Source organism: Ptychodera flava, chromosome 20 (genome assembly GCF_041260155.1).
Source record: "Ptychodera flava strain L36383 chromosome 20, AS_Pfla_20210202, whole genome shotgun sequence".
NCBI lineage: Eukaryota > Metazoa > Hemichordata > Enteropneusta > Ptychoderidae > Ptychodera > Ptychodera flava.
Genome location: NC_091947.1, coordinates 14,673,499 through 14,700,035, shown reverse-complemented (window position 1 = coordinate 14,700,035; position 26,537 = coordinate 14,673,499). Strand labels below are relative to the sequence as shown.

Genomic DNA, 26,537 nt, shown 5'->3' with positions numbered 1-26,537 from the left:
GAGTTTTCTCTCCATTTTACAAAATTTTGATTTCTTTTAGAGATGGGTTGACGAATATCTTCAGTGGAACAGCACTGCACATGGCGGAGTCTACAATCTTAAGATACCGTCGGAACAAATTTGGATGCCGGATGTCGTTTTATACGATAAGTAAGTCCTCTCAAAAATAATCAGTGGGTCGGGTTCTCTAGAATCATCGGCAAGTTCCCATCATCCTTTGCGGTGAAGATGTTCGACGAATTGTCATTTTTCTCAGAATCCTTCCGTCTTCCCTTTAAAATGAGATATAATTTTTTCGTTTGTAACTTTCAGCAAAAAGTTTGGCCCTCGCAAAGAGGAGAAAATGTCGAGTTCTTTCTGTGGCAGTCAGAAAGATTGCAGAAGTCTTAAACTTTCACTACCGAAGATGCCTTCGTTTCCCATGGATTCCATATCCATGCATGTGCATCATACGGTGAACTTTCTGGTGCCGTTGGAGTTGATACGACAATAGACCCTAGTTCTTTTTTCTAGGGTTTATGATACGACACCAACATGGCGCCTTCTCCATTTGTGCATCTGTATTTTCATTAATGTCCGTACAAATTTTTACTCTTTTTTATTTCATTTGAGTCAGTTCTCTAAACTTCTCAGTGACCACTGAGAACGTAACCTTTGGACTGAAAACATTTATCCCATGATTGCCCCCTCCTTTATTCAGACATTAAAATACAAATGTTCAATTTCTATTCAAAACACATGAAAATACATGTGTTTCTGTTCAAAGGCAAATTTATTCCGTCGAGTGACGGAATTTTCAGTCTGGCCGTACTAAACCGGTACCATTATGTGTGCATTTGGTTAATTGTTCTTTAACAGTCAAGTTTTTTTCTGCAGCCCGTAAAATGTACACCGGTAAAGTATGTCACACACAGCTGGCGAAAGTGAAAACGTGAGTTAGTTCAGTGGTTTGAGGGCGCCATCATGTGATAGCACACAGCAATACGAATTGATAGCGTCTTCGACGCGTTGCGTATCGATCATCGAAAGACACTATTTCAGTTCAAGAAGCTGCAAGTCTTCTAGGGGCATGGAAAACATGGTATAAAGGCTCGAGCATGCTTCTAGCTGCAAGAGTAGTACTTCAATCATCTCATATCAGTTAAAGATTCGCTCTGCACGTCGACGTCATAATGTGTATACACTGCCTCAATAGTGAGAACCAGTGGTGATCGTTAGGTTTGTCCCCAGGCATTTGTTAGAGTATATTAATTTGTCTAGGTCTTAGATCACGCAGGACATATGTCTCAAAGGGTAGCTCAGTAGTACACGATAAAGGCATAAACAAAACTGTCCGTTGATACAGTATACTAGTTCTGTCCTTTGTTTTGTAAAAATTGTCATTACATAAATACTCGGGGGAGGGGATGTAAACATATTTGACAAAATCGAGCAGTTGCAGTGGAATATTCGTGATTATATTTTATATCATATCATAGGCCATTTGTATTTTCAGTAAGTGGTACAGAACTTCCCCTGCAATAACCTTCTTCTCACATCTTTGTTATGGAACAGTGCACATCCATTTGCAAATCTAATGTCCCGGTTCAATTTACTATCCTTTCAGCGCCGATGACCATTACTACAATTTCATGAAGGGTAAGATAGCGGTGGTGTACAACGATGGCGAGATAATGTGGGCATCGCCGGTCATTCTGCACAGTCACTGTCAAATAGACGTCACATATTTCCCCTTTGACAAGCAAGAATGCCGACTCAAGTTCGGCCCCTGGCAGCACGAAGGAACCGAAGTCAATGTAACCGGCGGAGGTACGCACGATCTAATGACGTCATTCAGCCAGTTTGAACATATCAACTTTTCGGATTATTTTTTGTTTTCAGATATCATGTTTTATTTCTCACGCTATTTCACAAAGTCATACTTTCCGAAATAGTACAAGTAATGTAAAATGAGGATAGAATTCTATTTTTTACAAGTGCTTCAAGCGCAATGCTGAAGTATGCATTCTGACGGGTGTACGTATCATTTTGCTTGTTTGATCTTTTGGAATGCCCGTCAACTCGTCTCGGTACGGCTTATGAAAGAGTTGGCAGTGATACGCATTAAGTTTATAGCAAATTTTGTAATTTAAACATGTCAACCCAATCGTTTTATAAGACATGTTAAAACGCAAGTGGACATTTGAAAGCTCTTAACCGCAGTAAAGTTCTGACATTTAAGATCGGCGAAGAGCCTAATTTAAACAAACAAACGTATTAAACTTTTTGCATATGTATCACCCGACGGAATCTAGGTTTTGAGGTTACAAGAGTTGTGTTAGGTTTTCACGATATCTATGAGAAATATTTCATGTACAGTACATTAACTATAAGATGGGATGATGACTTTGTCGAGTCGTGACATGCATGTAGGACGAAAGAAATTTTCAGCCCCTCTTTCACCAGAAATGACGAATTCCGAAGGTTGCAATTTAAATTATGAAAATCGCTATTGGCTTACATTTCTCTCTGGCGCAACTTTATATCAACAGGTGACCAGTCAGTTTTCACGAGCGACGGCGAATGGGATATGACCGGCGTGACGACAAAAAACAACGTTGAATTTTACCCGGATGCACCGGGCATCCCGTACACGGATGTGACGTTCTATATCCATTTGAAACGGAGGTCCCTGTACTATGTGTTTAATCTAATAATGCCGTGTGGACTAATCTCTGGTGTCACCCTGCTAACATTCCTACTGCCGCCCGAATCAGGTGAAAAGATAAGTTTGGCGATAACAGTGCTGCTGTCGCTCACGGTGTTCCTCCTGCTGGTCGCTGAAACCATGCCGCCCGCTAGTGTCGTACCAGTTATAGGTGAGTTCGTTCGTTTTCACTCTTATCCAGCCATTGAGGGTTTACTTTATTCCTATGGTGTTCAGAGACATACTATAGTACTACAAATATACAGATGCAAATGTACAGAGTTGATAGACGGTGCATAACTAGATACCTCCCATTCCAAGCTATTGTGAGTTTATTTTATGCTTTTTAAATATCTACTTGACGTTTAGATCAGACTGGTAAAGATTCAATATCATTTTTCCAAAAATACAGGGTAGTTTTTGATGATATTTATGATAATGTAGCTTGTGTAGGATCCCATATCATTTTCTTTTTATTTTCTCCCTGGAATGCTTTGCGTCGTCACTGTTGCAACCATTATAACCTATACAGCTTTATTCAGGGAAAAATATCCTGCTGATATAAAACACCGTAATCGCTGTTGCAGTGAGTGGGTCACGTTGCAGAAACGCACACTGAGTAGATAGTCAGCCGTTATAACAACAATGAACAAAACGCCTCTTCAGACCGTGAAAGAATGAGGTACAGATCTCCGGGTGATAAGGCCAAGAAACGCTGTAATGAGATCAAAAGTGGCCGCACTGCCCTACACGCGGCAAGCACAACACCTCAATATGCGCCACCTATCGATAATTTAGACCTGGTGTTACTCGCTCTCCCGTTGATTGTACTACAGTTAACGTTATCAGTTACAATAAGTTCTCTAACGGTCATACTTCTCGCCCCTGAAGATGGTACGAAGACTTTGTGTCTTGCGAGAATATTCCGTGCAAACACTGCAGCCGCGCAAGTTCTTGTTCCATCAGATAAGCTGTCCACGCAGCTACAGATCTCTAGTACCTTCATATTTTATCCGTCTTACTACAACCAACTGCATGAGTCGTTTAGAATTTTTGTGAGGGTACATTTGCACAGAGGGGTAACCAGAGAAAGGTCGAAAGGGACAAAGGAGTTTTATATACAAAGATAATGACATTTTTGTTCAGTCCGATTACCTTTTCAATTTTTATTGCTCTTTAAATGACCAAGTGCTTCATGAAAATATTTAGATTTTTTCTCTCTTGATATCGCCTTACTTTTTGGACTTTTAACTGGATAAAATTACTCATTTTGATCAATTAACAGCATGTTTCTTTACTTTTGGAAACTTTAGGTCAGTACTACGCCGGCACAATGGTGACTGTCACACTATCGCTCGCGATGTCGGTGGCTGTGTTAAAAATACACTACAAAAGCCCGGAAGGCAACCCCATGCCAACGTGGCTGAAAAGGATTATACACGGACGCGTCGGACGCTTCTTCGGCATTTCCAAGGTCGAGAAGAAACCGAAGGCCAAGTCAAACGGGATGGAATTGTCACACAAAGTGAACATGACATTGGATGGGAGTATCTGTAACATCGTCCGACGGATGGACGGGAATGATAGTCCGATTTTTGGGAGAAAACCCAACGGTAACGTGAGGTCAGGAAAACCCAAACCGGCGACTCTTGGCCCCCATGAAGACTGTCCCGTCATGCATCACTTACTGGCGGAGTTCAGGAGGGTGTCGTCGTTCTACGACTGGAAAAATAGGCACGAGCATGCGCAGAATGAATGGAGACTGTGTGCAATCCTGTTGGATCGAATCTTTATGATAATTTACTTGCTCTGCTGCTTGAGTACAGTTCTTATCATTTGCATCCAGCTTGACTACTCGTAACCATGGTGAAATATGGTATCTGAGGAATACGAAACTTGAAGGTGATGGCAAACTTTATTTGGAGCAATCGCCTTCTTGGGGTTGCAAGAGGCTGTTTTTCGTGAAAGAGGGACAATTTGTGCCTTGTACAAAAGAGAATATATTTACCGTATGCATATCGTGACCCGTTAATATTTTTGACGGTGCAATCGCACAGAGCACCGCGCGATTATCATGTTTATCACGTTCTGAAATGGAAAGCAATAATAAAAAGTTTTAATCTCCTGATACGCCTATCAGAGGTATCAACTCAGCAATTTAGGGTTGGATCCGGGCGTATCAGCGATGATTAATAACCTGACGTCTCTCCATCGACATCCAATCTATTGATTTTTATCTGGTGGTTTGACTATAAGGATAAAGCAATGAAGAAAAATCTGCGTCTCGGCTCCAGATAATTCAAGAGAAACATCATTCTACGAAAATACCTTAATTATTACCTGACGTGTTGGTTTCACATCGGCAAGTTCTCAAAGAATAGAATAACCGGGTGGGTTTTTTTTTATAAGAGTAGCTTTTGAATTTACTGTAATGGTAGACCATATAGGCGTGAATGCCTGTTTTAATAAAGCTTGAATTTGTAGGTGAGATATTCGCACAGTTAAGTTAGTGTTCCAAGCTGATAACATATAGCAATACCAAGAGGAGCCAGTCACGAGACATACAGCATCGGCTCTACTGAGTTTTCGCATCTTTCTCGGACTCATTGACAGAGGCATCGTTTTGTATTTTTTCATTAAAATATCGTCAGTGAATACGTGCAAAGAATTTTATCGTTGAAGAGGGAATGAGTTGCTGAATCATGTATATCATTGGGCAGGGAATTAAAGAAACTTTTGAAAGAAAAAAACGCTTTAAAGATAACATACATTGTTGTAAATTATATAAAGGATGTAGTATTATATTTCTGCGTTCGCAGAGCCATTGAGTCGTCGTTGGTGGCGCTTCTACAATTACTTCGATTTTAATTGGTGATATTCCAAAAACCGCAGAATCAAAAGTATATTTTGCATAATATCATTCTTTATCTATTAATTTTTTCCATTTTTTATTACTTTTGTGGTTTTGCAAATAAAGATTTCCATAACCAACCGACCCGCTTGCCTTCGTGAAAATCACTTCACTGCTTATTGATTCAAAACCACGGACACTTCTGTTCATAAGTGCTGTCCTCTCTCCTACCTCTCCACCCTAACGAGTATTTACAAAGAAGAATATGTGGGGAGAGAGAGAGAGAGAGAGAGAGAGAGAGAGAGAGAGAGAGAGACAGAGAGAGACACAGAGAGAGAGACAGACAGACAGACAGACAGACAGATAGAGGCTGACGACAGAGGCAGGCAGACTGAGACAGAAAGACCAAGAGACAGAGAGAGACAGACAGAGACAGAGACAGAGAGATCTTTCCTGTAGAGCCATAAGTGACCTATCACCACTTAATTTATAGAATGATGATAGCATAGACCCTCGGAAAAGTTTTCTCCAAGGTCTTCCGTAATCCGAGTCGGTATACTGCAACTTTACAACCATACTCTCTCACTCAATGTTTTAGCAGCAGCCATTATGAGCCGGGTGAACGTTGATCTGCCTGCCATATTACACGTATTCAACTCTGTATGACCACCAGTCCACCATATATCCAAGTAATACACAGAGTAGGCTCGTAAATTGACATTTCATCGAAAGAGTATTTTCGGAAGGAAAGACTTTGCTGTCGCTTCGTGTGTGCATATCAGAGACGATGCTCACAGATATGTGAGGGTTACAGTCTGTGAATTTATATCTTGGATTTTGAAACAAACGAATAAAGGAAACAGAATACCATAAATGACAAATTTGCCCGAGGTGCAATGAAGCAGTCTATGGTGACTTTTTTGTTGCTGTACAAGAATCCCCAGAGACTTAATTAAGAATAGAAGAAGCTTGAAAATCATATAGCCATGACTGAGCGACGGCCTTTTCCGTCAGCAATAACCGTTGTCATAGAAAATACGTGAATGCTTTTGACGATCACCTTGACGTTGGGGTAGTTTTTCCCCAATCACCTGTAGAGTTTTCAGTTTCGCTGAAATTATATCGATAAATAAGTGAGGTTCGCGAAGCTGTAATTTGAGAACTGAAGATAAGTCACCAAGTTTGACTGACGGATCAATGTGATCAGCAAGTTGGAAGCCTGGCTGTTTCTGTTTGTTTTTTGACCAGTGGGTGATCAATTTATCGAGCAGTTACCCCGAGATATCTGCATGGGAGTCACTTCGATGGTGTTATAATTACATGTCACGGCGCAGCTTGATCGAAATGTGTCCCGGTAGTATTCTCAAAACAATAATATCATCGCTGTTAGTCGGTTCCAGGAATACCAAGTCATTAGTGCTGACCTAAGCTCAGAGGAAACCACACAGGGAGAATATTGTGACACCGGTAAGGACCAGGCGTCGTGAGTGTTCTCATGTCGCTAAGTATCATTATCAAGGAGATGCCATAGCATGGCTGACGACATTTTATAAATTGAACCGTGATTTTTTTTATAATAATAATTTTTTTTTATAATAATAATAATAACGGTTATCTTAAGAAGAGAATTCTTTCTTTGAAGGTGGAATTTATATAATCAGAAACAACCAAACGGCGTTTATAATGGGCAATATCTCGACTAGGGAGATTGAGTCTATCAAACACATTTTTACTGTTTTATTGTCTTTTGCGATTTTTGAACCTAGTTCACAACAACACTCTCGTGACTTTATAGAGGCAATAGAGTATAAAGGCCTGTAAATGTTTAGGTGCAGCCAACGGAGCTATTCATCGAAAAAGCTATTCCAGGAACAATTTTTGAGGGCAGGGGAAATTTTAATTTTGCTAGGGCAGGGGACATGTTTTTAGGTGGTAGGGGAGCAAATTTTAGTTTTTTTGTAAGGCAGGGCGGATATCGGTTAATTGTCCTGGGGACAGGGCTTAGAGAAAAACTTTTTTAGGGGAATTGTTTACAGGGCAGGGGAAATTGGCAAGTTTTTTTCGCCACAGGGCGAGGGAGCTTCAAAAATTCACAGTGGGGAGGGGAAACAGGCAAAAATAAGTGGGGAGTGGGTAAAAATGAAGTTTGAGTGTGGGAGGGTAAGTCGAAAAATTTTCTGTGGGAGGGCAAATTATGAACAGCTTATTAATTACCCTCTTGACTTAAAATTAGTCATTTCACATTATTTGTCATCCACAATACATCTTATCATAGTAAGGATCTTTTTAGAAGTGCATTGTTCGTTGGCTGCACCTGTAAATGTATTTTCGAAGATCTAAAGCCGGGTGTCATTTCAGATATCGTGTGTGAGAAGACAACTTCAAACCGATGGAATTCTTCGTGAGAAAATGTTATACAAGTGATGAAATGTTACACCGATCCGCTGTTATACGTTAATTTTAACATGCAAAAATCGACAAGGCGAGCCATGATTTGTGTCTATATCCTGATTTCGAATGCGACACAAAAAAGCCATAAGAACTGGCCCCTGACGACTGGTGTCATCTCGCCGTATTTTGCACATCCACACGTTGTCTTACCGGAATCTGGTGATTTATACGTTCGCCGATTACGATCTCATCGATCGAAAGTGCGACCTTAGCAAAGGGGCGATTTGCTTCGCTGGGCATCGGAGACTGCGTGATCCTCACACCCTAAACGCTGGCGGCGCTGTAAAGGAGGTGTCAAACTATGGTGACTCATTACATCTTCAATTTTTGCGAAACAAAGAGGACTGGATAGGTAACATATATATATATATATATATATATATATATTATATATATATATATATATATATATATATATATATATATATATATATATATATATATATATATATATATGTATGTATATATATATTTTGCGAAACAAAGAGGACTGGATGGGTAATATATATATATATGTATGGAAACGTTATATTAAAACACGCTGTCTCTCTGATAATATAGGATGAAAATATGACAAATATGAAGCGTGTACACTGCGCCCTCGTCGTCCAGGCCACTTGTAGCAATGATGGGAGCCGATTCACCACTGATCAGAGTGTCGGAATGTACGCCAGCTATGGCACTTTTAACATAGCGCATTGTTACACGTGTTGGATTTCTTTAAGGGTAGTATTCGCTACATGTCGTCTAAGCTCTCTTCATATGACACCGTGCTCCTCCTTATTTTAACATTTTCAATTTAATCGCTTAGAGAGATCATTTCGCAGCATCGTTATATGAGACCGCATCGTCCAACTCATATGGCGTATGTTTAATTGACGCAGTTTCCTTGCAGAAAGATCAGTTTCCCTGTAGAAGATCAAAGCCCGGGGTATTCCAGGGTAATCAGTTCACCGTGGAAAACGGAATAAACTGGGACGACTGTTTGAGTGACAGTATTAAAATCAGACCACTGTACGGTCACGTAGGATGACCTTTGAGTGCTTGTGCATTGTTTGTCGAGGCCAGAGCAACGAATGTCACTGAGCTAGATTGTTGTGCCTGAGGGGTTGTTGAATTAATAGACTTTTGAATTATCCATACAGTGGAGAAACGCAACCGGGAATGCTAGAGAGACAGTCGATAGAGGACTAAAGAACACGGTAATAATATGGGTGTAGCGAAAAACCAATCACTTCATGTTTTCATCCACCCTAATCCATTCCGCCTTCTATCCATTCATTTTTCCAACATTCCATCAACTTTTTTTGCCTCCCCCGCTCAATGCCACGAATTCATGCCAATTTTATCTTACTCGAAGTTGATATATGTATCCTATGCTCGTATGTTCCGTTTTAAGGTAGAATGCGCCTCGGGGACAGATATTCAGACTCCCAAACATTTACAATTCTTTTCTGTTCTACCACATGGGGGTCATTGTAAAGCTCTCGGTGTAAAAAACTTTCTATCGTAGTTTTTTTTAAAATCGAAAATTCTATCTTTCTCCATAGAGTCAACACGGGAGTGGCGGCAATTTTGAATTTCAGATATGGGTAAATCTTCGGAGCTTTGTTTCTCGAGTACCAAAATTTGCATGGTGACCTCCCAATTTTTATTCGTGATTTTGAAAATTTAGAGGGTAGTTGAAAGATGCTTTGAATAAAATTTGAGCAAAAGTTTAAGTCTTTCATTTTCGAGGCGCATTTTACGTAGAGTGTTGCCTCTTCCCAATGCAGTTTTCAGTAATACCCATATTAACTATCTTGTCCGTCATGGAGCAATCAAGAGCCCTATCACGCAACCCCACGGTTACCTTTACACAACCCGTCATAGATGTTCTCTCTCCTTCATGGAGGGGACGGCGCAAGCATACCACGATTGAAAAGGAATCTGAACACTTCAGGCAACGAGAAGTAATCCTGGTGACTCTTTCAAAATTAATCAACAGTAAATTAATTCTTGTACGAAGACTGTGCTGACTTCAAATTATTTGCCGCTGAAGCCAACAGAGGTTAGGACCCTGACTTCGCCTCTGTGATTGATGGAAACGTACACTCATTTCCATTTTGCTTCGCTTTATTTAAAATTTAAAAACAGAATATACCACTTTTTAACTCTGTATACCCAGCAGAGGTGTGTGGAAAACAGCTTCTTCAAAAAACGTTTGTTTGTCATCTGAAACTGGCAGTGCTGTTAATGGTCTAATTTCGACCCACCATATGGCGGTGAACGTAAGGATTGGGATGTGAACACGTCGATAATCAGAATCTTTCACAACCCGAATGCAAAAAATCTTTCACAACCCGAATGCAAAATCGGAGATTACATAGTATGAACGGTACCACTGTCCATATCGTGTTTGATGTCATCAGTACCGGGGAATAGGCGTCGTATACAAGTTACTAACTTATCGGGCGTTCAGAAGGGTCTGATAATTCCCGGCTGCTTAATGTTAAATATATGATCACACGACCATCGAGCGATCAAACTCGGCTATTTTTCACATCGTTTAAAGGTAAAACTGCGCTACGTTTGCGAATGATAATAGTTATATTATGTATGTCATAATGTACATCGCAAAATTCATGTTACAGCTATGTTGACGTGATACATCTGGATATATATCGTGCATAGAAATACATCATTTGTAAACAAGAAAGTTGCACGGGTGCAGTTCCGACTACCCTCCCTTTAAAGTTCCTAGAAAGATAAAGCTAGGAACATTAATGCGTGTATATACGAGAGAGAGAGAGAGAGAGAGAGAGAGAGAGAGAGAGAGAGAGAGAGAGAGAGAGAGAGAGAGAGAGAGAGAGAGAGAGAGAGACTGGCTGATTGTCAGACAGGCAGAGAGCACACAGTTACTGTACTGAAAACTGCTGATTGTCTCGGATTGTAGAGCAGAAGAGATGATATCAAAGACAGATTATACGATAAGACAGCCAAGGGTAGGTACAGAGACAGCCAAGCAAACATATTAGTCTCTCTGGGACGATCGTGACCGTAGCATGGAATACGGCACTATCTGATCCAGACATCATGATGTCAACATTTATTACAACGCATCAATACAATCTTTATACATAGTCAAGTTCAACAAAGGAACAAACTCGACCTTGGTAAAGTACATTCAATAACAGTATCGGCACAATGGAAATCCTATTTACAGATATTAAGTTGCATCAATCTTGGTAGATTTCATTAGCCATGTCTAAAGAATTATGCTCAAGGCACAGATTCGCGCTCCTTATTGTTGTGTAACTGCTATAAACATCACGTCATAAAGTCCTATAGTGCTTTTCTTTTTCTTTGCGTGCGATGAAATATATCTCGGGAACTTGCAATGGAGTTAGCTTACGTTACACATTATATCTCTCTGACATTCATAAGATTAAAAAAACTCGGTGAAGATCGCTACAGACTGATATGGAGAGTGGTGTTTTCCATTAACTAATTAAAGCCCTTGAGGTGAAGATATGCTCGCCACACGTACAACACTGAGATAAAGCATCGCTTGATGTAATAGCTTACCCGATTTCAAGGGATTCGTGTGTGATGGATTTCAAGCTGTACAGCAAAACGCAGGAGGAAACTAAGACATCATAAGTACAAAATATACACAACATATATCCCGCGCAGTGTTCGCTCGAGAATGCCTTCGTGTCTTGGCATGGGTATCTCTTTGGCTGCACGTTTTGTATTTGATACCTGGTAGCTTGCATTATATCGATGGAATTCTTACAGCCGAGGATGTATTTTGATTTCTTCTCAACTGACACGGCAAGTATTTCTCTCTACACAACTTCAAATAGGGTGGGAAATCTCGCGAAATATCGGCCTACACTCCTCACTGCGTTTCTTCGTAACAGAGGCTAATACTTGACTTTCACATTTCGGACCAGGAGCACAAGCATCACGAAATTGCATTCAACGTCATATTCAGGTTGTGAGAGCGAGTGCAGTGGTCAAGGTCCTGCCGTCGACTCCAGAACAGTCGAACTCGTGTCGGTGAATACTTTGGAATAACGGAGCGACGCATCTTCCAGGCTTTGGTCCCCTTTCCTTCCCAATCATACAAATCACATACTAGTACCTTTGAAACTGAGCGCTAGAAACTACATATAGTTGCTATATATAGCTGTGTCGGAGTTGGTTCATGACAGTCGTGAACGATAAAGATTAATAATATCACACGTTTATCAGACTCAGTAATTATTCCACCTGAAAACGTGAAAATCATCCTTCCTTTCTTAAGTAACTGACCTTATTGTCTGTAATCTGTGTGCTCAAAATTAATATTTTTCCAAATAATCGCTCTAAGTCTTTACGGCGAAGCTGGGTAAATAATGAAAAAAAATGAAAATTCGTCTCTTTAAAATCTAATAATATTGATAACACTGCACGACTTCGTAATATTACATGTGATTTTTTGAAAACATTTGCTCATCAATTCTAGCATAACAATAACCTGCTATACCTTCTTAGAAGGTTTCATAAATACTGAGCAGATATATCGGAGATTTGATGTACAATATACGTCAAACACACTAATGTTGGTAGCAGTGCATGTTCAGCGTATGAGATGGCAAATACGGTACCCATTATCAACAAACTGCAAAAACAGTACATAGACAAAAACACTTACAGCACAGCATTTAAGTAGAAGAGCCAGACTGAAGGCTGTGATCAAATAAAAAATAAAACTAATATTAAGATGACAAAACAAGCCCTACATTCTCTATAAAGCCTTGCCTATTTTGGATACATGGCAGTACCAAGTCGTAATTTGTAAACTTAGCTATAGCATACAGCGAAAAAAAAATAAAAGCTAGCAAACTCTCATTATGCATACAATCAGTTATAAAGCAAAAACCATTCAAAAAAAATCACGCTAAATACATCAAAATGGCAATCAAGCGACTACGCAAAAAAAACTGTCCCGGATTATAATTGTTTGGAAGCCCTCTACCACATCTATCAAGATACGACTCTGCTATTGAACAAAGATGTAACTGTACTTGCAAGACAAACCTCTCTGCTCTGTCACGGTATTGAAATAAAACACTATGAAAAGACGTTCATCTTTTGAACGCTGTTCAGGGATAAACCCCCGTAAGTTTATAGGTCACAAGGGGATCGGGGTTCAAAGCATTAAGTAAGTTTAAACCAGGTTGGTAGCCATCGTCGTCGAGGGAAATAGCATCATATTGTCAAAGAGGTTTCAAGAAGCTCCTGGTTTCAGTACTGATTTATGGCTATCACATATTGCATAATGGGCTAGTGTATTTAGCAATGCTTCAATTCTGTAAAAAAAATACCCCAAAATACACTGGACGAGAACCGCCAGTCCTCCCCTGCTACGTTTTACCGGTTTGGAAGCTTTCACCGCACAGCCGGCACACATGATATGATAATGTTTGTACAGTTTCACAAAACAAATTACCGTGGAAAAGAGCGATCGCGACGGACTGTTACGTATGAATATTTGACACTTTTAATTAAGTCAGTCTCGAGTATCGATATTTCTCGTGCAAGAGGTCATGGTTCACGGATCCGAACAGCAAGCACAATTCGATTCCACCCAGAAGGCACTCTCGTCCGATATATAACGATGCATACTTGAATGCTACTGAGAGAGCACGTTGCGAAGGAGACCACATTTGGTGTTTGATTGGGGGTCGCGCCGTGTGCAAATGACAGCTAATGCCTCTGTTTGAGACTGTTCAGTCCACTGTCTCTTGACCATCAGAGCGACCACTTGTGTCATCTTACTTACAGCTATTTATTCTTGGCAAACGAACAAATGCAGTGGTTCTTTTCATTTGTCATTAAGTATCGGTGTCTTGTTTATTTGTTTGTTTGTCTGTGATATTGCAGTGTCCTTGGTCACTATACCATCTACCCGTTACCATGGTATCTGGCAAACAATCACCATGACCGTAGAGACCGTGCCGACCAGATACATTATTAGACAAATCCTATCCGTTACCTTGGCAACTCTTTTCCACTCCCTCTGTATTCTGCATTTTTCGACTTGTTTCTCGTTGTACTTGTTCAAGTGCCGCAGCTCCCGCAAGATCTGCTTCAAAAGGACAATGTTTTCCTTCTCTTCCGTGTGGGAAGCTAAACTGGAATTATATTTTGTCCTGCTCGAATGGTTCATGCCGGGACTGCCGTCCACGTCACTCCTGTAGCTGGAGTTTAGCCTGAGCATTGGTATCGGCGAATCGGGGCACTGCAAACTGTCCCCGTCCACGCCGTTGACGGCGGTTAGCGGTATGAGTTCGGCGCTGGACTTGGCCGCCGCGTTGCGCGAGTTCACAATTTTAACCGGCATGTCGTGGTTGATGTTCACATTGAGGAACCAGCCCACGTATCCGATCAGGTATTTCTTTGCCCAATCAGGGACTGGTAGACTGTCTTTCTCGGGTCCCCGGTAGTAGAGATTGACGACGAGGACGTTCATGGACAGAGACACCGAAATAAGGACCATCGTAGCAGCGTAATATTGCCCTGAAATAGAAGAAGTTATTAAAGTATAAAATATCTACCAAAGAAAACGACTGAGGGCGCAATGAGAAGAGTTGATATGCATCTTTCTTGTAGCTATACAAACGAATATTACAGGACTGAGGTGTTTAATTTTATTTCTCATTGACTGAAACTAAACCCGTAAAATGTATTTCGTCGTATCTACTCGAACATATATTACACACACAAATACAGTGTACACACACGACAGCATTGGTTTGACGTGTCACTGCATATTCATCTTTAGTCAGACTTTGACCACGGTTATTGGTGAGAGAGATTGGTGAGATATTGGAACGACACATTTTGTATCGAAAACTTCACAAGAAGAGCAGATGTTACCTTACAGAGAACAATACACTGTACGGACTTCAATGTTTTATTTTCTACGGCGTAAGCAATGAACTCGCTTAAAGAACACTTGTCTTGCTTGCAATGTTTGCAAAGTGGATTGCAGATATGCTTTTTATTGATGATACAAACGTAGGCTAGTGCATTTATTTTTGTGAAATAATAAATGGTTATAAACCTCTCCCAACAATACAAATGATTGACTGTTTAAATTATAAACCTGGAATAATTTTGATGGATTGTGAAATAAAGCCTTATCTAACGGGTTTATCAAGCGGCATCTCATACAGGCATACATCTTAAAGCCGCCCGACGAAGTATCAACGAAAACCTTGGTCTATATGGCACACAGTGAACTTTCACAGAATTAACTACACAAACTGGTGATAATGGAGATACCTTCAATGTCAGACATGATCAGAACAATCGAGCTGACACAGATGACGGTCAGCGATGAAATCATTGAAGGCTACTCGAAAAAAAAATAGAAAAAAATCCCAAACGAATTCTGTACCAAGGACACAGATTGATCAAATCATAGTTTTTATCCGACTTGCATGCGAATGGTGATTAGATTTTCCGATCAATTCAAAACATTCAGCTGAGTAAAGTTTGTCGGCGATGAAACATATGTTACCACAGAACGTCACGCGAGATAACCGCATCTATCACAAATCTAATTTTCAGTTTGCACATAAAAACGATGAAAACCATCGGTCATTTGCCGTTTATTTTCTTGATATCACTCAAAATAACGTCGTCACTTTTACAATGAATCTTGGTTATTTTCTGTGATGTGGGTCGGCCTGTTTCCTGTGTGACCTTTGCCATACACATTTTACGCCATAAATTAATCCTTTATTGAAATAGCACAGCTGGGGGTACTTTATTCGTTTACCAAATGAATTTATCTGTCATATTGGGATGAACACAGGTTTTGATAAGAAAAATAACTTCATACACATCACTAAAACACAGCTATTTCGAGTGAACTCATCGCTCAAAGGCCTAAATACAACGCCGACTGCCACGCGGTGGTACGTCGTCTTTACCGAGCACAGACAAAAGGGGGCGCACTTACCGATGACTGGAACCTCGTTCGAGGCCGGCATGACTTCGGCCACCAGAAGAAGAAAGACGGTGAGCGAAAGTAGCACGGTGACTCCGAGACTGATTTTGCCCTGAGACTCGGCTGGCAGGAAGAATGTAAGAATGGTCATCAGGGATATCAACGTGCACGGCATTATCAGATAGAAGACATAGAACAAGCAGCGACGGCGGAAGAAAATGTCGTAGGTGACGTCAGTGTAGGGAATGCCCGGTGTGTCCGGATAATATTGGCGGTTACTGCTCGCTGTCAGGTTACTTAGATCCCATTCACCGTCGCTGACATATGCTGACCTGTCACCTGCAATTAAAAGTATAACATTTTAAATGAAACAGTTACATGAACAAGCGGAAATTTACAGAAATTGGAAATTGGAAATTGGATAGGAATCAAGAGGCCCCTATGGATATGGCAATCAAAAAAGTTATAAAGAACTTTATTGATTAAGTTAAAAACTATCTACTGTTGATTGACCAATCAGAGTGCTCAATTCAGGGTGTTTTATTTACTCATAAAGCCTTGGTCACCAAATCCAAAAACGAATGACAGCGCCGTAGTAAAGTACTGTCCAATCACAAGTGAACATGTCATATTCTGTAGACATCTGGTACATTTTAATATTCAAATTTGGTAACACAGCGGAAACCAGCTGAAAAAACAAATCTGCTGTGCCCTAGGGCATTTATATAATGTGCATTAGGGCATTTATAGAATGTTTCATTACATTGGAAGGCTATTTCACAAATAAAAGTTTTAATTCATATCCTAAACATGTTACATTGACAAAGGGGACGGTTGACGTAAACACTTTGAAAACGAAAATATATCAGTTAGGGGCGATAGTTTTTAAGTCGGATAAAACCCTCGTACTCGGGCTCTTCTGGTATATAAAGTCCAACCCTACGATAAAATGTCTCGGCCTGCGGCCTCGACATTTTATCGTTGGGTTGGACTTTATATACCAGAAGAGCCCTCGTACTCAGGCTTTATCCTATACATAAGCAATTAAGAACGTTCGCGAAACAATGTATGGATTCTAAAGAAATATCGAAATCAATGGTAAATATTATTTGTAGTGGTTTAAGTTCAAGAAATGACTTAAACATCATTTTTACTCAGTTTAGGGGAAGGCACCCTAGAATATACACACAGCTGACGTCTCGGTATGAGAAGGACGCAAAGAATTCAACATTTAAATTGGCAATTGATGTGTAGCTATATGTGAAATGTTGATTGAATGTTTTTTAAAAAAATCATTATGGATGTTGCATGTTTTCCTCAAAAGGAAGGAATGTTGTTGCAAGGAATGGAGATGCGGGAGAACGAGATTTCGTCGGACGGGGGAGTGGATGGACATATTGATGAGCGGATGGATGGGTTGTTGACGCGTGGTCGACTTTGACCGTTCCAGATCCACATGTGAATGTGTGTGCACAAAGAAATGGAGCAGGACGTATAGACGAATGGGCGAAATGATGAGGTTGGCCCCACTGCTGGGTTTAGTTGATATTAAAGAAACTGTTGGACGGACGGATGAATGGAAGGACAGATGGATGCATTAATGGACCCTTGATCTGGTTTGATGACTTAAACGCATGCAAGTGAAAGAAATATTGGCAGTAGATAGATACATGCACAGGTAATGGATCAATGGAGTAACTAAACGCACTACTTTAATCTCTAACTTATGAGCCACACGGTACTAATATGCATTGGGCGCATGTACGAATTATACAACTCACTGACCGTTCCGTAATAAATCAAATTAATACGGCGAGTGATTCCGGAATCAATGAAATTCATTTATTTCATTCGGTTTTAATCAACTGTTAATTTAAAAATAGAAGTCAACCGCTCGACCATTTGGAAATCGACGATAATTTGAAGACTCTAATGAAATTTTTAATGTCTATGGTCAAATCCTTAAGCGTGGCTGTTCTGCTCAGCCAAGTGAACGATCACTCAATACGGTACAGCATAATAACAAAAAAGCCGACGATGCTTCCAATCTCCAATACTACACAGATCTGGGCGAATCAATCATGTTACTCGCTAACCCAACGGCTTACTGATTGATAGGTGACTTGAGATCTGTAAATCTGCTAAAAATCCCCGGTGCAATTTTGCTGTGACGTAAATGACATCATACAAACTCATGAAACGGAAATGTGAAAGCGACATTATCAATTATTACCTTTGCTAAATTTCTTGAATGTCTGGTGAGGTTCTTATGGATAAGTGACAGTGTGTTATCTACGTCGACATTTTTTGTGGTTGGATTATATGCGAATCCATGAAATGCTATAATCATTACAAAATATAGGTATCTTGCTTCATAACATGTTTTATCCACTGTCAGATAGTCGGCCTGAATAATAAAATGTATTCCCGAGGACGTACGTTTGGGATAAGGACTGGAACATTTTAATTTTTGCGCAATCATGTGAGATGACATACATGTTATGAGCGATGAATAAATATTCAAGTTTACACTACATTTGTATTGTACGCATACTGCAGAGATTGCATGATGCGAAAAACTTTATCCTGATAAAGTCATTTTTAGCGGTGTAAATACATTTTATGTGTAAAGGTTAATTCAAGAAGATTCGTTTTGTCACATCTAGCACTGCGAGTGAACAGAGTTACATTGCAGTTGTAAAGTTCAATAGTAACTTTACAGTTAAAATAATTGGCATAAAAATAGACGGAGAAGGTTTTACACTTGTGTACATACAAACCAATAAAATCTAAGGTTAGCACTTGAATATCTGAGTCAGAAGAGCAAAGTCTTCAAATTGATCAACCTTTGCAATTCAAATGGTCCATCATTTACCCTAAACTCTACAAGAAAAAAAATCAATTTTCGATTTTACACTAAAGCAAGTAGGTGAAGAAAAGGACCCCTCTCGTAGATTTGAAATGAAACAAAAATTATTGTTAAGTAGCGTAGGTAGATAAGTAAAAGGTGCACCATGTATAAGATTTTGAGTGTTGTGAAAATACGTGTACATGGTGTGTATTCTGCCTTCAAAAGACTCTGAATATCACGACAGAGTTTTTTATAAAACGGAAGAACGCCTTACCTGAGCCATTGAGGGCGACTTCGAAGCCGTCATACTGCCACGTTCCAAATTTCATTGTACACTTCTGCTCATCAAAGGGGAAATAAGTTGGTTTAATCTTACAGTGGCCCCTGAATATCACCGGCGCTGTCCATAAGACATTCCCAGTACTGTAAACCACAGCTAGGTGCCCCTTCAGAAAATTCTCGTATTTATTGGCAGCACTGGAACGTAAAATATGAATGCACGGCATGTCATAACTTTGACATTGACTGTATCAAATGCAACATACCAAGGTGTAAGTCAAGAAATTGTATCTATCATAAATTTTGCGTTCATCCATTGATGCGTGAAATTTTGTCTATAGCGTAAGGAATATTAAAATGCCTAGCTGTGTTATCATTAATATACACGCTGACCCTGCACGGGTCTGACTGGCATGACAACATATTTTGTGCCGCTTATTTGAAACTAATCCGGGCGTCAGATTGATGCGGTTTTTGCGGATACTTGTACAGATATTTGGGCGGTTTGTCACGTCCGTTAGAAACCTCCAGCATCTTTATGCAGTTAGGATACTACTGAAGCTCATAAACGTACGATAGATGGACGCGAATCTACGAACATTCAATCGAGTGAATAGTTCCCCCACTCAGACGAATATGATCCTACGTGGCACATTTGTAGAGTACATCGCATATGCTAAGTATTAAAAAATGAAAGTGTTTATCTCAAAATCATAGGTCATAGCTATTGATTGCGGGTATCTGTTGCAATTTTTTGAGAAAACATCGACTTTTTATGGTATCAATTGTAACAACAGGCTTATATCTATAACATTGCTGTGACTTTTGGAAATGAAGTACAGAGTTCCGAAGCATTGTACAACTCAATCGAATGACTTCCTAGCAATTACACTCGTACAAACTGTCAATTTATAAAACAGTATAAATACGCCTGTGGGAAATACAGAGTTTGACTTCTATACAGATTAGCAGATTGGGTATTGTTTACGTCATTTGATGATATCAGCACGTGGACATAATCTCAAAATACACGTTCATAAATTACACAAGAATGCAGCCAGCGGAAGGTCAATATCACCTCCCTTTTGATTTATTTTGCCATATCACTTTCCCCGGTCAAGAGGTTGCGGTCTCACGGCCATTTTGGATCAGGGTTGCCCGCAGCAAAACGATAATTGATGAGCAAAGTGTATGTTACACGTATCAAGTGAGGCGAAAAATATTTGGAGCTCATGATTGGGAGATCTCGCGAGATTTAGTCATTGACCGCACGATCGTTTGCTTACCATATATGAAACAAGTCATTCTTTGAGAGAAAAGTGTGATATTTGTGAAAGTCAACTAAAATGAATGGCTTTTTACAGTCTTCAACGCTGTAGATGATGATTTTTATCGTTTCGCGAGACAATACCCAACCGTCATTCAAGGCCACGCAAGATCTCGTAACCTCTCGCGCAGCATGAAAACTGTCTAATGGCAGATGAAAAACGCCGCCTTTGAGTTTCCATAGCAATTAAAGTATAGCTATCTACTGGGCCAGCATTTAATTGTTATTATTATGTATGTAGGGTTGTGCAATGAACCGATTACGTCGGCGGCGAATTGACCAACGTCAACTATTAAAGATGAAACCGCTCGAGGACATAAATGTCCTAGACAAACTTTCCTTTCACATCTGGTGGCATGAATGGCTTTTAAATACTTGCAGTGTGTACATACTTCTGATAGAAATAAATATCGGGCAGCCAGAGTTGCTCGGCTGGAATCTTCAAGTCATGTATCCCTCCGTATTCGGTCTTGTTCCACCATATGTATTCATCGTACCAGCTCTGCAGAATGGAAAAATGAACCGAGTATTGAAGTGCGATACAGTTTAAGTTCCGATGTTATGACATGTATATTTGGTGGATCCGAATTACCATAAAACGAGTTTTTAAGGTTGGGACAGTCAAATAAATGTGATAAATTACATGACTCAAAACTGAAGACAACAAAAGGCAGAGAAGCGTCCTTCGTATACTATCGGACAGGAATGTGAAATTGTGAATGTGATTGCGATGACGATTCTACAATTGAAAGTTAAACAGCGCTCCACTATTTGTTAGCTATTACGGACATTTTTAACTTTCGTTCGAAACTTTATTGGCTCTATGTGGCATCTAGAACCGATATGATCTCCTCGTTACTGCCTAGAAGCACTTAAACAAAGTAGAAATATTGCAACAAAACTTGCTCGACGTGCAGTCATTGCAATGTATATGGAGATCAGACACCAAGCCGTCTGACCATCGCTTTAGGTAGAACACTGTGATCAGTCGATTCACTTGATAAACCAACGGTTTAATTGCAGCTGCCAGCAATTCATAAATATTCCTTTATGACGTCACACTCAACTTATCTGGTCAATACTTACCAAAGTAACCCATACATTGCTGATAAGCGTTTGGCTCTTTTCGTCCTGAAAGAATAGCAAAAATACAGCACAGAAATCATTATTGATAATGGACAATACATTTGTCAAGGGGGAACGCTATAATATATGTAAATCGTTATGTGCTAATGGGATGTTTACGTTCAAGGTCACGTATAACTCGCACAACAGCAAATTAAGAAACAAAACAATACAAACATGGCGAAATCACATCCATGGAAGAAAGGCACAAGGATAAAATGATTTCAGAAATGATGCCAGATGTTCCGAAAAGAGTGAGCGCATCCTGTCTTGCGTGGGACTCCCGCAAAGCATCGATCTGAGTTCACAACAGACAATTGTTACACACATGTATCACAAGCCTATGTATGATACCTAACATAAACATAATAAAGGCTTTCTGGACTCGTTCTCTGAGATAACCATGGTATAATGGTTTGTGATGACGAATTTTTGAGGCCGCTTAACTTGAAAATTAAATAAATGCAGACCAGGCTCTTGCATAGCTATTAAGTTAAATTTTAATGTTAATGCGTTGGAAATTAAAGGGACATATTCGCAGTCAGACGTAATTGATGTAAAATCCTAGTTCAGTAGTTGCCTGTGTGCAAATAGCGCCGAGGGCAAAGTTAATAAAACTAACAGATTTGTTATATAACAAACCCAGACAGATCTGTTTTTTAAATAAAAAGACGAGATCAGATAACGAACAACTAACAATTGGCTTCGTACCCCTTTTGTCTTTTTCTGTTATTCAGATTTAACAAAAACTGACAAACCAATTCATTAGTATGCACGCACGCAGTTTTTTCAATATCACCAGCTGCAAAAGTTATAGAAATAACAACTCTTGAACAGATATGGAAGTTATATATAATCTTTGGAATTGTATAACATCTTAGAGATGTATATGCTTATGTGTGTGCAAATAGGAAATAAACATACGATAAAAACAGCACAACTATATCTAGTCGTCTCGACACTGCAATATTCCACGCTAAGATGGCTTGCACCCTCGTTCAAAAACTCAATTTGGAGTCTTCTGGGTTAGAGGACCCGTTCAAGTTGGTTTAATTTGCATCGTGTACACTTACTTGTCCGTCTCCCGAAAGAGACCACAGATTTAGGCCACTCAGTCATAGATATGACCGTAATCCATACTAAGTCAACTCCGTAATTTTTACGCTGATGACGTACTTTCGGTGTATTACTGAATATTTCGAATGGTCAATAATATTTTACATTCCAACTTATCGCTCTTTATGGCACAAATTTTATCATCCGCACTTTACCGTTAGAAAACGTCGAAAACGTATGCATCATGCGTCTGATTATCTTTGTGGGCTGTTTTCCATCTCTAAACAGTGATTTTTTATTTCGTCAATTCCAACATTGTTATACATAAAATTTTATACAAATCAGTATTTATGAAAGATAAGTGGATTTTAGGATACCTTGTCCTTGAATGGCATGTTCTGACGCATTTCTCTTTAATGCTTCTCAAGCTATGAATAATTCCATGGTCAAAGTAAAGCGTAGTATTTTCCACATCGTATAACAATTGATGGCAAATCCGAAATGGATAGTCGATGAAAGGGAAAAAAAATTACTCGACTTAAAGGATTTCAGTTTATATTAATCGCTTTATCTCTCCAAATATTAGCATTGGAATTATTGTCGAACTTAGTTTTCCTCCGAGTAAGTTTCTTAGGAATTCTTTGAGATGGAAAACGATTTTAGAAAACGTCAGTCTGAGGCGAATACGGTCACTTCGTGCCTTCAATTACTTGTATTTATCAGTAATAGACTGCCAATATGCTACCTTGTTTATCCCGACTTGTTTCAGGAATGAAGGGATTGATTACAATGGGAGAGTCGCCCTGTCTGAGTGTGGAGCCGCCGTTTGCTTCAGTCAGACGCCAGGGCGCTCAGTGTCCTTCCATTTCCAACAGAGGCAAATACGCACCGAGTCTGTACGGAGATGACGGCCTCTAAGCCCTCGCCGCGGTATGATTGACGTGATGACGAAATTGTCCATCAAATCAGAAACCTATATGCCCATTGAGCGCTGAACTCACGGAAATGAAGGTATATACCAAAGTTAAAGCGTAATATATCTCGGATGATTGTCAAATTACTCAACGAGAGAACAAATTGCTTTTTTCCCTATCAACACGAGAAAGCTTTTACTTTAACTATTGCTTTTATCAAAACATAAAGACGATATTTGACTTCAGAGACATTACCTAATTAGTTTGAGAAATGGACAATTCAAATAGACTACCTAGTCAAGAAAACACAGAAAGCCGTAATGAATTTTGCAGGGTTTTTTATTATGGTCAATTTATATTGTTCATACATAATTGATTTTCCTTGTCCGACCAGACGTTTTATACTGCTTGATACCATTCGGGACAAGTCACTGTTAGCCTTACGGCTGAGCAATCACAGTTAAAAGACAATTCTTTCCAAACCGAGCTCAAAATGTGTACACATTGTAACATTTTAAAGAGGGTATACGACAGAGAGTGGACAAACAAATTATACTGCCTGACGTTCGAACATCTTTTTTCTGTTCGTTGAAAGTACTGTCAAAAGTGGTATGTGAGCAAGGAGTAAACTTCGAAGAATGCAACTGACCTTGCTTAATTGATAAGACGTAGATGTATGTATGTATGTATGTATGTATGTATGTATGTATGTATGTATGTATGTATGTATGTATGTATGTATGTATGTATGTATGTATGTATGTATGTATGTATGTATGTATGTATGTATGTATGTATGTATGTATGTATGTCTGCCTGCATGCATGCATGCATGCATGCATGCATGCATGCATGCATGCATGCATGTATGTATGTATGTATGTATGTATGTATGTATGTATGTATGTATGTATGTATGTATGTATGTATGTATGTATGTATGTATGTATGTATGTATGTATGTATGTATGTATGTATGTATATATATATATATATATATATATATATATATATATATATATATCGTACGCATGTATATATATATATATATATATCGTACGCATGTATATATATATATATATATATATATATATATATATATATATATATATATATATATATATATATATATATTCTTGTGATTTCGCCGCGTTCTTTTCAATCGATAAGATCTGATTGCAATTTCACCATGCTTCACGAGTAATCGACGTCATTGCTCCCACAATTTACATGCGAACTACACAGGGAAAATTTATATTCATTGGTACTACTCCGCAGATTTTTCCATGCGTTCGAAGGAGCCGATTAAAACGTACAACGTTCTGACTTTTACGCCCAGCAATATTTGTCTTGGCCGTATCGTATCAGTATTCAGTGATCCCTCGTTGGTAATCGGCTTACGTGTGACCTGGTACTGATGCATCATTTTAACGGATCTCCGCGCCGGACGACCATGATATCGAATATTACTCTCCCCATCAAGCTAGCCAAGAATGATATCCCACGGAGATAACGCGTTACCTAGTAACCGCCGCGGATTCAACGTTACGGAAGAAACGCGACATATGAAATCCGCGGTCACTCACCAAAGATTAATTTATTTGAAGACAAATGAAAATTTGCCGTTAAATTTTATGTGTACTGCGTTTATATTTGCTGTCTTAACTTTATGGTCTCGTTTAGCCTCGAGGGGTGAATGTATTGAAAAGACAGTGGTGTGACTTCGCGATTCTGGCTTACACATTTTGCATACTTCAAACCTTAACTTACGATTTGCCGCTAGTTACCGTTGGTCCTCTCTCGACAAACGCTGACGAGAGTTCAAGAGGTGAACCGCCGGTGTCCTTCGAGTAGATTGTTACGTAGTGAGAGTTCCCGCGCAAACTGCAGGGTTCAATAAAACTGCAAATCTACGTGACAGCCCTATCGAAGTGATCTTTCTGCAAAACTGAAGTACTCGGATAGAATTGAATAAAAAAATCACAAACGTGATTACTTTACGAATTCATTTGTCTCAAACCTGTGGACCGTACCACTGCCCACGATGAACCGAAAGAGTAGACGAGTTAAACGCATCGCCAACGGAATACTAAGTTGATGAAACACAAGTTGCTTTAATACGATAATGGACATGGTTTTTACTTAACAGAAAGAACCACGTGAGTGATTGCCATCGAGTCTACTGGACAAGATTTTGCGAGACTTAATGTAGACTTAATGTACGATGACGACGATGTGATACCCAGGTTTTTAAAAGACCCTCGAAAATAATTAATTTCGATGAAACTCCATGTTGATCAAATACGAAAAGCCATAGAATTATAGAAATTAGATTTGAATAACAAAGACACATCGTAACTTTAAATAAGTGCTCAGTGTAACATTTATTTGAAGGCTTTGGTAATTGCATTATACGGGTATGGTATAATATTCATGATACTGTGTGATGCGACGGGGAGGTTAATGCCCTTGGAGCTTTTAAGTACGGTATCCAGTCACCGTAATTATAACATTCTGCCGACCAAAGTACGTGTACTTAGTACGAGTATAGTACGTTTTATGACTTAGGATCTGAGATCCCCTGATGAAATGAAAAGTTAGAGTGCTCTATAAACATTTTCCCAAGATAGGGCTTTTTCTTTCTTCAATATACTAATATAAGCAAAACCTCTAGTAATACCATTCTATTACTTGGTTATCATGATTCGTTGAATATTGAATATGTCGATTGCTGGTCCTGGCGTAGAACTCGCAAGATGCTTCCACTTTTCAAAACATGGATATAACTTGATTGAGACAAGGTTAGCTTGATAATGAAGTTTGGCCTATGAATTCAAAGTCGGACTGCTTAAATAGCCTGCGGGCCAGGGTACAATCCGATTCGCGCACGCTTTTTAATTCGTTAAATTAATTACCTAATAGAAGTGGGTTTTTATATTCATTTCTTCTAAATTGCCGACGAACTGTGGCAGGAGTCAGCAAAATTACAAAGTAATGTTCTAAAAAGTTT

At 39.4% G+C, this 26,537-nt stretch overlaps 2 protein-coding genes across 9 annotated transcripts in view; one reads left to right on the top strand and one right to left on the bottom strand.

Moving 5' to 3' along the window:
- The window catches only part of LOC139120123 (neuronal acetylcholine receptor subunit alpha-10-like), a 31,870-nt gene extending 26,189 nt beyond the window's left edge, over window positions 1–5,681 (top strand). For both annotated transcript variants that reach the window (XM_070684225.1, XM_070684226.1), the window contains exons 5-8: window positions 41–150; window positions 1,607–1,809; window positions 2,532–2,858; window positions 4,000–5,681. In XM_070684225.1, the coding sequence (XP_070540326.1) occupies window positions 41–150; window positions 1,607–1,809; window positions 2,532–2,858; window positions 4,000–4,547 (1,188 nt within the window). In that variant the 3' untranslated portion in view covers window positions 4,548–5,681. The remainder of the gene's footprint in view (window positions 1–40; window positions 151–1,606; window positions 1,810–2,531; window positions 2,859–3,999) is intronic.
- A 5,320-nt stretch (window positions 5,682–11,001) lies between these two features.
- LOC139120121 (neuronal acetylcholine receptor subunit alpha-10-like) overlaps window positions 11,002–26,537 on the bottom strand; it is a 218,035-nt gene continuing 202,499 nt past the window's right edge. For all 7 annotated transcript variants that reach the window (XM_070684220.1, XM_070684219.1, XM_070684221.1 and 4 more), the window contains 5 exons: window positions 21,519–21,563; window positions 20,825–20,934; window positions 19,101–19,303; window positions 15,988–16,314; window positions 11,002–14,537 (listed from right to left, as the gene is read on the bottom strand). In XM_070684220.1, coding sequence (XP_070540321.1) covers window positions 13,930–14,537; window positions 15,988–16,314; window positions 19,101–19,303; window positions 20,825–20,934; window positions 21,519–21,563 — 1,293 coding nt within the window. In that variant the 3' untranslated portion in view covers window positions 11,002–13,929. The remainder of the gene's footprint in view (window positions 14,538–15,987; window positions 16,315–19,100; window positions 19,304–20,824; window positions 20,935–21,518; window positions 21,564–26,537) is intronic.